This window comes from Sinocyclocheilus anshuiensis, unplaced genomic scaffold (assembly GCF_001515605.1).
Source record: "Sinocyclocheilus anshuiensis isolate Anshui unplaced genomic scaffold, SAMN03320099.WGS_v1.1 scaffold1881, whole genome shotgun sequence".
Taxonomy (NCBI): Eukaryota; Metazoa; Chordata; class Actinopteri; order Cypriniformes; family Cyprinidae; genus Sinocyclocheilus; species Sinocyclocheilus anshuiensis.
In genome coordinates this window covers 344,535-356,851 of record NW_015539947.1, presented here as the reverse complement: position 1 = coordinate 356,851, position 12,317 = coordinate 344,535, and the positions used below count along the sequence as shown (strand labels likewise).

The following is a 12,317-nucleotide window of genomic DNA, read 5'->3' as shown; positions in this document are numbered from 1 at the left end:
AACTGTGTTGCTGCTGGAAGAGGTGTTAGTGAGGCCAGCAGGGGGTGCTCACCCTGTGGTCTGTGTGGGTGCTAATGCCCCAGTATAGTGATGGGGACACAAAACTGTAAAAAGCACCGTCCTTCGGATGAGATGTTAAACTGAGGTTCTGACTCTCTGTGGTCATTAAAAATCCCATGGCACTTCTGGTAAAGAGTAGGGATGAATCTACATTCGCTCCAGAAGTCTGAGATCCGCTAGTGAGCGACGCCTCGTGGTACCATCACAGAGAGGCACAAAATCACTTTACAGAACATTTTCGTTCACTGTTCCTGGCTGGTGGAATGATGTTCCCACCCCAATCCGGAATGCTGATTCCCTGACAATCTTCAAGCGACAGCTGAAAACTCATCTCTTTTAACACTATTTGACTTCATCTTAAAAAAAACAAAAAAAAAACAGTCTTTCTCTTTATTTATTCTTTCCCTTTCTAGCTTGTACTTGTTTGAAACAATGCCTGAAACTTTGTATTACGAGCACTTCCTGTGTCTGTTTGCCTCTTTAAGATTAATCGCTTTATGTATTCCCCAATTGTAAGTCGCTTTGGATAAAAGCGTCTGCAAAGCCACTGGTGCCGTTGTCCTGTGGCTGCCGTCGCATCATCCAGGTGGATGCTGCAAACTGGTGGTTGTTGTGGTTGAGGAGAAACACCCCCACATGACTGTAAATCGCTTTGAGTGTACAGCAATACACAATAAAGTGCTATATAAATGCATCATTCACTGGTCACTGGAGTTCCACAGGGAACGTGTCTGTTTGCCTCTTTAAGATTAATCGCTTTATGTATTCCCCAATTGTAAGTCGCTTTGGATAAAAGCGTCTGCAAAGCGACTAAATGTAAATGTAAATTTGCTTCTGTCTGTGCCCTGTCTACTCCCCCGTCACAGCATGCCACATTGGGTTGTGTGAAAAATTTTACACACAAGGTTAACATTTCTGACTCTGTGCCTCCTGTCAGATGCAAATTACGTCGCTTACCTTTCTCTGTGAGAGATGCCGTTTCCACAGAATTAGCGCTGCTCTTGGATGCCGGTGCCAATTTGAAAAAATGTGTCTCTAATTGTTGTGGTCCAAAAGAAAACGGGGGGATCCGCATGTGTTTGGATCTGCGAGGGCCCAACAAGGCAGTTATAGTGGATAGCTACCCCTTACCACACATGGAAGAGATTATGATATTACTGCAGGCAGCAACATTCTTTTCAACCATTGACTTAGAATGTGCATACCACCAAGTACCTCTTCACGAAGACAGCTGGGATCTCACAGCATTCATTACACACGAGGGGCTCTTCAGGTTCAAAAGAGTGCCATATAGTTTGGCATCAGCTCCTTCTGCATTTCAGAAAATGATGGCCATTATTTTGAAAGGACTCCAGAATGTTGCAAACTATCTAGATGACATTATTGTCTGGCGACGTATATTACGGTAGCATGATCAAGAGCTAAAGAATGTGCTGCAACGTCTCAAGGATAATGGATTGCTGCTAAATGAGTCTAAGTGCTAATTCAGAAAGCAGAGTAAAAAATTTCTGGGACTCATTGTGACTGCACAGGGTATTCAGTTGGATCAGGAACATCTTTCCGCAATACTCGATGCACCTGCATCATAGGATGCTGTTCAGTTGCATTCACCACTGGGACTCCTTTCATGGTATAATAAATTAATTCCCAACTTCTCTGCGTGCATGTCTGAAGGCTGAGAGTGGATTTTGCTGGTCCGGTGAAGTGCAACACAGCTTAGCAGAGGTTAAAAAGCTACTTGTACACAGTCCTGCCCTTGCGCTATTTGACCCGGGGCTGCCAGTAGTCATTTCCACTGATGCATCTGCTTACGGACTGGGTGCTGTGTTCTCACAATTATGCCCTGATGGACAAGAATGTACTGTTGCTTTCGCATCCAGGACGCTCTCACCAGCCGAACAGAAATACTCCATTGTTGAAAAGGAGGATCTAGCGTGCGTGTGGGTGGTTGAAAAGTGGAGGACATACTTGTGGGGCCGCAGATTTACTTTACGGACTGACCATCAAGCCTTAACCATGCTGCTGACCGCAAAAGGGACTGACCGAGCTGGTATGCGCATAGCTCGGTGGGCTGCTCGTTTACTCTGTTTTGACTACACAGTTCATTACCATGCTGGATCTGAAAACCACACAGCAGATTGTTTGTCCCGCCTGCTCCTGCCTCTTACTTCAGATGCAACACCAGATGCCTAACCTGAATGTGTTGCTTTGGTGTCCACTGGTCTCACTGCCATATCTAAGGATGAATTTGCTGCTACCTCTGCTCACTGCCCTGAGCTCTCTGCACTGCGGACACAAATTGCTCGTGGCTGGCCTCCACCTCCTTCTGCACTGGATCCTGTTGTACATCCATACCACAAACTAAGACATGAGCTCAGTGTGCAAGCTGATTTTGTGTTTAGAGGTACTATTGGTGGCCCAAAATGGACACATTTGTGGCAGACAAAATTTCTGCCTGTCAGCTGTGCCTTTCCTTGGATAAGACTGCTAAACTTCTGCTGTACTACTGCGGCCTGTTCCCTTGCCTTCTGCACCCTGGGAAAAACTGGCAATCAACATCGTCAGCCCTTTTGAGACTGCTGTCTGGGACTGTCGATATGCTCTTACACTCACTGACTATTACAGTAAATGGCCCGAAGTAGCCTTTACTGCATCTGTTGTAACAAAACAGGTGACTTCGTTTCTTACCTCTGTCTTCAGTAGACACTGCAACCCAACAACTATTGTGAGTGACAATGGCCCTAAGTTAACTTTGTAATGTTATTAGTGAAAGTGCAGTTCTGAATGTGCATGCGTGGTATGCATGAAGACTTACGACTGATAAATGGCAACATGCCAAGTGCGCTGGTTATGCAAATAGCGATTCAGTAAACGTAAGATTTGATTCAACTTTACACCATGCGTGTCCGTGTCTCCTTGATAGAAACAGAACATCACTCACTTCGTCAGAGTTTGCTGCTTTCCTGAAAGAGAGAGACATTAAGCACATTGGTACAGCGGTTTATCATCTTGCTGCAAGCGGAGCGATTGAACGCTTCCACAGAGTGCTTAAGAGTACAATTCAAACAGCAATTCTCCAGTCAGCACCATGGAAAGCAACAGTTACTGATTTCCTGCAGATTTACCGAGCCACACCACATGCTATCACTGGTGTGTCCCACCCTGAATTACTTCATGTCCGGAAAATGTGTACCCGCCTTAATGTTCTGAGACCTCCACCTTCTGCCCTTGATCCTACGCAAATACAGAAGCGTGTTTTGGCACGGCAAGATCTCATGAAAGCTGGTGCATGTACCAAAAGCTCATCCAAAATTCACTTCTCCAGTGGAGGTGAAAGAAAAGGCTGGATCCTACACCTACCTCTTGGACGATGCATCATGTCTCGCTTCCATGCCAGATAATGCACTGGATAATGGTCATGCCACCAAAGCTGAAAACTTGCATCCTTCTCATGGTTGCTTGTCTGGAAGCTCTGGGCCTTCTAAGGCTGGTCCGCTGGAGAAACGTCACAGTAGAAAGCCAGATTTGCTGAAAGACTATGTCTCTTAAACACAGACTTTTTCAACATATACATTCGCGTGAATATTCAAGTACTGTTATACTGTCCTTACTGGTTATTTGAAATGTGAACATTCAAGCACTGTTATAATGTCATTATTGGTTATTTAAAATGTTCTTACAATCATTTATTGTGCTCTTTAGTGTATGAGGTGGGAATAACACTTGTGATGCGGTTTATTTCTATTTTGTGAAAACTGTTATAGACGGAATTCATTTAAGTAAGAGGAAAACGTGATATTGTTACAATAATTCACCACTAGAGGGCACTCATGACACACAGTGAGTTGGTGTTTAGACGAGGAGAGATTTTAGAGTGTGCATCATTGCTGTGCATGTGCATCTGTTCCAGTGCTGTTTACGGACTACTATTAAAAGTTATGTAAGGATTATGCTTGTGTAATTTCGTCTACATAAGACATAACATACTACTTAAGGCGTAATTCTGAAGTGTGCATGATTTACACTTTACTATCCCATGAGGCTACAGGAGAGGATTTATGAATGGCAGTGATGTGATGCAACTGATGCTGGTAGGTGACGTGACAAAGACAGCATGGCAAATGTAGTACATCCGGATTACATGCATACTATATAGAACATGCTCTTTTTTTTTTTTTTTTTTGCAGTCGCAAAGTAATTAATAATTCAGTATGCAATTTTGGATGCAGCCACAGTCACATGCCTCATTTCTAAATGAATCAGCTGTTTTGAACAAATCGTCTGAATGAATGATTCAATAAATCACTTTTTAATTATAGTTATTTTTTTAATCTACGTTGTGAGGACCAAATGTCCCCACAGAGAAAACTTTTTGACATTGTGGGGCCATTTCGTCAGGTTATAAATCACAGTTCATTTAATAATTTTTTATTATTATTTTTTTAATAAATAAAATAAAAATGTGATTAAAAATTAGAATTTTTTTTTTTATTATTGTGGTAAGGTTAGCCAGGACCCCCACCCCACTGAAGAAGTACTTGGCCAGACCATCCCCCTTGAGAGAGAGAGAGAGAGAGAGAGAGAGAGAGAGAGAACAGTTGATAAGTTCATCCTCTTCCAGTCCTCAGCCGCTCCTGTCTTCATTCTGCTCGCTCAGGATTCACTGACTGTCTCCAGAGGTAGCTAACAATACCTTTCCTTTTTATTTTGTTTGCTTTATTGATTTTATTTTTTACTATGTACTGTAGTATGAGTCAAACTTGTTGCTTTTAGTCATACCATTGTTTAATTTGAAATTAAAACTAAATTGTTATTCTAATAAAATAAAGAAAGTTGCATTCAAATGGAAAGCTTGCATGTATGCAACAAAAAGTGTTGTGACAGATAAAAGAAAAACAGTGCATAAATAAAAAAGTAATGATAATAATTAAGCTATGCATATTATTTAGCATATTTCCTTTTCCTATGTCAATATGTGAAAGTGTTATTCTTAAATTATTACAGCGACAGAACTAATTGTTGTAGTGCTGCTGTGATTTGTGTGGGTCAGTGTAAGATGGCCATTCATGTGGAAGGACTGCTGGCCATCGTCATCTTCTACCTGCTGATTTTAGTCGTGGGAATCTGGGCAGCGTGGAAGAACAAAAACTCCGGGATCTCGCAGGGAACAGACCGCAGTGAGTCCATCATGGTCGGCGGCCGAGACATCGGTCTGTTTGTAGGCGGATTTACCATGACAGGTGAGTCTCGCTCATCTCACTCTTAGGCACTTATTACTGCATTTGTGAGATGCAAATATGAATACTGTTTTGTTGTTGACAGTAAGAATTAGTGTATTATAAACTTTTGTTTATCTATTTATTTATTATTTCATGCATGATGGTTGATAAGAAGGATATTTCCTGAGTTAGTGTCTTGTTTTGAAGCGAGTAATACTTCTACACATTTTTTGTCTTTTTATTTTAATCTTGTTTTTGGAAGAAAAGACTGGGTTTTTTCCTTCTGAGAAATTATTTTTCTTCTTTCTTTTGTCTACCCAATAGGCTCATTAGAAATAAAGGTATTCAAGAAATTGTTCTGTTTAGTTAATGGGAATATTAAAACTAAATGGAATAAACAAGAAGTAAATATAGTGTGTCTGCTAAAGAACACACACTTGCCTACAGCCATGAAGCACTTTCCTCCTCACTGTATTCACACACATACATGCATTAAATCAGGTTGAACACAGGCACACAGTGAGCTCTTGTCACTGTATGTCTTCACGATTCGTTCTTTGATCGCAGCCACGTGGGTCGGAGGAGGCTACATCAACGGCACCGCAGAGTCCGTGTATCTGCCCGGATCCGGCCTGGCTTGGGCTCAGGCGCCATTCGGTTACGCACTCAGTTTAGTAGTAGGTGAGATGATATTATGCTAATGATCCAGGGATTTGAAATCAGTGTATTTCCACTTTAAATGAAAACGAGAGGTTTGTGGCTTTTAGTCCATGCCTGTTATCTTTGAATGCGAATGTCTCTCAACACAATCACAAAATACCAAGTCATGGCTGTTACAAATACTAAAGGCCGTTGTCTGTAAAATAAAGAGACCCGATGCACAGGGTCTTTAAAATACAATGCCTCATGTTCTGAGAGCTAATGTTTACCATGCATACCATCTTATCCCTTAGTATGTAGTATGTGGTCAGTTTGACAGTGTGCTCTATTTGGTCCAGGTGGGTTGTTCTTTGCGAAGCCCATGCGCTCTCGAGGCTACGTGACGATGCTCGACCCGTTCCAGCAGCTCTATGGCAAGAGAATGGGAGGCCTGCTCTTCATACCTGCTTTACTGGGAGAGATCTTCTGGTCAGCCGCCATTTTGTCAGCCTTGGGTATGAAAATAAACTACATTTAACACGTGTAAAGCTTCATAGACACGTCAGTGTTGTCTGAACGCAGAATAAAAGCCTCGCTGTCGTCTGCACAGGAGCAACACTGAGCGTGATAGTAGACATCAACATCAGCATGTCAGTGGTGATTTCAGCCTTGATTGCCATCTTCTACACGCTGGTCGGGGGACTGTACTCAGTGGCGTACACAGATGTCGTCCAGCTCTTCTGCATTTTCATAGGTTTGGTGAGTCTTCTCTACACACATCTACATGTCGGCAGAATGTCTTATTTCCAGGTATGCGGGTTAGATGTCCCTGCATGCAAGTGTTGTAATGCAGCTAAATAACCATTAAAGCAAAGTCACTGAAGCCCACATGTGTTCCAGAGAAGCCACACATTTGACTAAATAATGAAACTGGATAGAATTTAACTGCTGAGCCTAAGCTTTTGGTCTGCGCGTTTCTCCCTAACCTGATCATGGCCCCGGTGTCCTCTGACTCAGTAACAAACATCTGCATTTACTCTGCAACAAATAATTTATCTCATGCTTTCTGCCTCTTTCATATTTAGAAAATAATAAAACAAGTGGCCTTATGTGATTGGTGGGTTTATTAGCGAATGAAAGGCATGCAACTGCTAGCTACAAATATCTAAAATCAGGTTTTATCATTTCCACTCCATCTTTAACATGTCACAATACTGATTGCCCCACTGTTTATTTTGACCTAGCTTGTGTTGTTAAAGAGTTGGCATTGAGTTAATAGCAGCTGGATGTCATTGAAAATGTCAGTATATATCCGTGTGATTTTTCCCCGTGTCTATATTTAGTGGATAAGCGTGCCGTTTGCCCTGTCCCATCCCGCTGTGTCAGACATCGGCATCACCGCAGTAAACACAGTGTTTCAGTCGCCGTGGCTGGGAGAGATCGATCCTTCTGATGGCTGGATGTGGGCTGATAACTTCTGTCTTCTTGTGAGTCAGTGCAGAAACACACTCGCCACATAAAGCAAAGCCCACACTGAAATCAGTGATATTTTATTTCAATACATCGAAACATTAATGCAAAAATGTATGGAGAAATCTGGTTTAGGAAAACACCACAAAGGTCTGCATCTTATTGTAGGATTTGTACTACTGTATGGTCTGGAGATGCATTGTGTTCTGTTAACTCAAGAAACAGCTCCACACTCGTTGTGGCCCCCTAGCACAGTGGTTAAATCTACTGTAGACAGAGCTGCTGTGCAGAAAACCGATCTACACATACTGTATTCATATGTTACGTTAGGTTCAGGGTTAGTGGACTCCTGCCTCATCGAATTCTGCTGTTTAAAGGGGATGGTCTAGTTTTGACTGTGTTTGTGTGTGTGTGTGTGTGTGTGTGCAGATGCTGGGTGGGATCCCGTGGCAGGTGTATTTCCAGCGGGTTCTCTCCGCCTCCTCGGCCAGCTATGCTCAGGTGCTGTCCTTCCTGGCTGCGTTCGGCTGTCTGGTCATGGCCGTGCCGTCGGTCCTGATCGGCGCGATAGGAGCCTCCACAGGTAACACGCATGTTTGGAGATGCAGCAGAATCTTCCTGAAGATACGGCTGTGTTTCCCACATCTCTGTAGTGAGATGGATCTGAGATCAGCTGCCAGCGACGGGGGATTTCACCGCTGATGACTCCAGATGGCTGCTGTCATTCATGTTTGAGGAGTCGTGCGTTTAGCTGATTACGGCCGTATCTACAGGGGCTTCATTAAAGCTGTGAATCAGAGTCTCAGCTAATCAGCAGATGTTTACTGTTCAGCCCAAATGAATAAAGACTGATTTACAAAACACATAATAAATCAGTTATTACATACTTCACAGTTAAATCAGGCACATTATTTCAAGAATGTTTATTTTCCATTACAGAAGATTATATTGCATGTAGCTATATGTGACCCTGGAGCACAAAAGCAGTCTTAAGTCGCTGGGGTATATTTGTAGCAATAGCCAACAATACATTGTATGGGTCAAAATTATACATTTCTCTTTTATGCCAAAAATCATTAGGATATTAAGTAAAGATCATGTTCCATGAAGATATTTTGTAAATTTCCTACCGTAAATATATCAAAACTTAATTTTTGATTAGTAATATGCATTGCTAAGAACTTCATTTGAACAACTTTAAAGATGATTTTCTCAATATTTAGATTTTTTTGCACCCTCAGATTTTCAAATAGTTGTATCTCGGCCAAATATTGTCCGATCCTAACAAAACATACATCAATGGAAAGATTATTTATTCAGCTTTCAATTTAAAAAAATGTACCCTTATGACTGGTTTTGTGGTCCAGGGTCACATATGTGAAATAACATGCATTTCATACTTTATATAATATTTCTGCTTCGCACATTACAAATGATACTCGCATGATGAACACGATGTGTGTGTGTGTGTTGAGACTGGAATCAGACGTCGTATGGTCCGGTTCCTCCGGTGGAGAAGGACGAGTCGGACATGATCCTGCCCATCGTCCTGCAGCATCTCTGCCCTCCGTTCATCTCTTTCTTTGGTTTGGGGGCGGTGTCGGCCGCTGTGATGTCCTCCGCAGACTCCTCTATCCTCTCAGCCAGCTCCATGTTCGCACGAAATATTTACCAGCTTGCTTTTCGGCAGTCGGTAAGTTCTTCATACTATCAATCCACTTGTGACCACAGTGTCTCTCATTCGTTGATGAACTCGTATGGCATTTCTGTGTAAAACACAACTTAAGCAACCTAAAAAAAAACACAGACTCCTGTCATTAGAAACAATGTTTTTTTAACAATATTATTACAAATTCTCCTCCACCACAGGAGACCTGATTCAAATTCATTTTTCCATTTTCTTTTGGATCGTAGCAGAAAATAAGCTCGGTGACCAACAAAAGTTTATGATTCTTACATGTTTTTTTCATTGTGATGATCTCAACAAATTAACACAACTCTTCGAAATTTTGAAATCAGCAGAAGTAAAAAGCTAAATGTAGGCTATAAACAAACTACATCACGGTCACATGACCTCAGCATTCACCACCATTAAAGGGGACATAACACACACAATTTCGGCCAATCTCATGTTAATCTTGAGTACCTATAGAGTAGTATTGCATCCTTCATATCTCCCAAGAGTCTTTAGTTTTATCAGATTTATAAAAGAGCTTTACGCTTCTCTCCGAAAACAGCCGAGCTCCTTGAGGAGCTAAAGAGTCACGGGCTGATTGGCAACAAAACACAGAAATTTGCTGCAGTTTTATTCACCGCCTGCGGTTCCGACTCATGACCGGGATCTTTTATCGCTGGGACCGCTCCATCTTTCAGTATCAAACGATCTGTAAATCCACCGTCGAACTGGGCCTTGTTTATAAAACATTCGTCACATAACTCCGAATGCATGAAATAGCATTAGACCCCCCCTTTAAGCTTCAACAACTCTTTCAGTCTGTATTTCAAAACATTTTCTCTGAATGTTTGAGTTACAGTAGTTTGCAGAAGTGCGATTATTAGACTAGTGAGTAGTTGAGTTACCCGTTCGATGTGATGATGTTTAATGTCCCAACAACCTCTGTAGTGCCATTTAGACACTTGTTAGCAACTGCGTTTTTCTAGAAAAAAAATCACAAAGGGGTATTACTTATGGATAATAAAACATGAAAATAGTCTAAACTTGTGTTCACCACAGACCTTATTTTAGGCATTTAACAGAAAAAACATTTGAAAAACCCATCGACTTCAGGACAATGGAACCAGACGTGCTAGAACCTGTTTCTGGGTTTTGGCCCACATAAATTCTTCATCCCTGCAGCACTGTCATGCTGTAGTGTTATAATGTCTTCATTGAACACTTAACAAGATTGGAGCCAGACCTGGTTGTGAGTTTGTCCAAATAGTTTATTTATTATTGTGTGGCCCAGATAACATCAATGGACTTTCGTTTCATTTTTTTATATTTTGAAGAAAGATAACAAAAACTTGTTTTAAATTAAGAATAATGTGCACTGATGGAAAAAGGTAAATCAAGTCCATTGTGATGTGATGTTTTGAGTTATTAGATTTACTACAAATGTCGTGCAGCCGCATGAAACCACTGCTTTAACGTGTGGCTCCACAGGCGTCGGACCGCGAGATCGTGTGGGTGATGAGGATCACCATCTTTGTGTTTGGAGCGCTAGCGACCGCCATGGCCCTCCTGACGGGCTCCGTTTATGGCCTGTGGTACCTGAGCTCAGACCTGGTGTACGTCATCATCTTCCCTCAGCTCCTCTGCGTGCTGTTCATCAAGGGCACCAACACCTATGGCTCGGTGGCCGGCTACGTCTCGGGGAGGGTGGGGGGGGGGGAGCCATACCTCAGGCTTCCCCCGTTCATCTACTACCCCGGCTGGCAGATGCGCCAGAAGGAGCAACGTCTCACGCGGGAGGTGGAGCGCTTCGTAGAGCAGAGGTTCCCTTATAAGACGGTCTCCATGCTGGCTTCACTACTGAGCAACGCTGCCTTCTCATATGCGGCCAAATATCTGTTTGAGAGCGGCACGCTCTCGCCCAAGTATGACTTTCTGGACGCAGTGGTTTCCAGACACAGCAAAGAAACGATGGACAAGACCACGCTCGTCGCCCACGACAATATCATCCTGTCAGAGCTGGCTGCTGTTAAGGGAACGTTCGTGAACACAGACGTCCTGACTGACGAGGGCAACGTGAGCCCGGACTCCAGCGCTGAGCACCAGTAGAGAGACAGGAACGATTACATACTGAAGATGAAATGAGCAAGCTGCACCCTGGAAGAGGGTGACAGCAGGCCAAACAGGGAAAACTGTGCAATACTAATGGAGGGGGAACAAGTAGTGCAATTACTATTGACCTGACCTGACGTGATTGATGGTATGTATGAAACAAGCTTACTGCTTAGAATATAACTGTTATAGAGCAATATGTTTTTAAAAGTATCTGTTACTGTCTGTAATCCATATCATTCTTGAAGACAATGGTTCGCCCAAAAACGAACATGCTGTCTTTACTTACACAGCCTCAGGTCTGGTATTTGAAAGCAAACAGACTGTTAAGCTCCAAAGATGATAGAAAAGTACTCCTCGTGGCACATGCACTATATTCCAAGTTGGTCCTGCTTAATAGTAGCATTAGCATTTACATTTGATCCAGTGTGGTTTTTGTTTACATGCATGCTGTTCTGCAAAACTCTTGCCAGATTGGCATTTGCTGCTATTGAGTTTGGGATACGGATGGAGTCGGCTGTAGGTTTAGGGTCCAGTCAGCTGTGTAATTCATTGCATGCAGGTACTTCAAATTTAAGTATAATGCAAATCGCATATTTATACAGCAAGTATATTGTGTTTTGTATATTTTTATGTAAGTTGATGTAGACACCTAATATAAAGTGGGTTCTCCATGTCTTCTGAAGTCACTAATGCCATTCATGTTCAAACTTGCTGCAGATATCGCAAGACCATGCTACTACTTGTGTGATTTTTATCATTATAATGAGTTATGTGATTTTAGTGCAAAAGGTGGAGACAAAAAATCTGGTTGGCTCTGTGGAGTATATTAAAATCGTGTAATGAACACCTAGCCGTGCATTATACTGCTTATATAATGGTCACTTGCCAGCACTGGCAACTTAAAGCTGTCAATGATGTTTGCAGTGCAAAATTTGACCAGAAAGGTAAAAATGATGGTTACTTTTCATGATAGAGATCCACGTCATTAGAATGATTTATTATCGTCACGTTTAAAGCATCTGCATCAGTGCTGCGTCTCTGTAGTGAAGCTGCGAGAATTACCTCAAAAAAAGCAATGTTACCACCTTATTGCTGAGAACGTCATGTAAAATCTTTAGAAAAATCTTTTCAGTAGCAAAGCT

The 12,317-nt window shown here is 42.2% G+C and overlaps 1 protein-coding gene across 1 annotated transcript; it reads left to right on the top strand.

Annotated features, from left to right (window-relative positions):
• The first annotated feature begins 5,116 nt into the window (after nt 1-5,116).
• Nucleotides 5,117-11,775, top strand: LOC107686984 (high-affinity choline transporter 1-like). The gene is made up of 8 exons (XM_016484115.1): nt 5,117-5,300; nt 5,847-5,960; nt 6,278-6,433; nt 6,529-6,677; nt 7,262-7,405; nt 7,818-7,971; nt 8,864-9,081; nt 10,552-11,775. Exons 1-8 carry the CDS (start codon nt 5,117-5,119, stop codon nt 11,167-11,169), a joined length of 1,737 nt encoding a protein of 578 aa, XP_016339601.1. The 3' UTR covers nt 11,170-11,775.
• Nucleotides 11,776-12,317: the final 542 nt, after the last annotated feature.

Bases quoted from the DNA above. Each gene is read 5' to 3' on its own strand.
- LOC107686984 (XM_016484115.1), top strand. From the start codon at position 5,117: ATGGCCATTCATGTGGAAGGACTGCTGGCCATCGTCATCTTCTACCTG. The intron at 6,678-7,261 runs GTGAGTCTTCTC...GTCTATATTTAG, and splicing joins TCTGCATTTTCATAGGTTTG to TGGATAAGCGTGCCGTTTGC. The intron at 7,406-7,817 runs GTGAGTCAGTGC...GTGTGTGTGCAG, and splicing joins CTGATAACTTCTGTCTTCTT to ATGCTGGGTGGGATCCCGTG.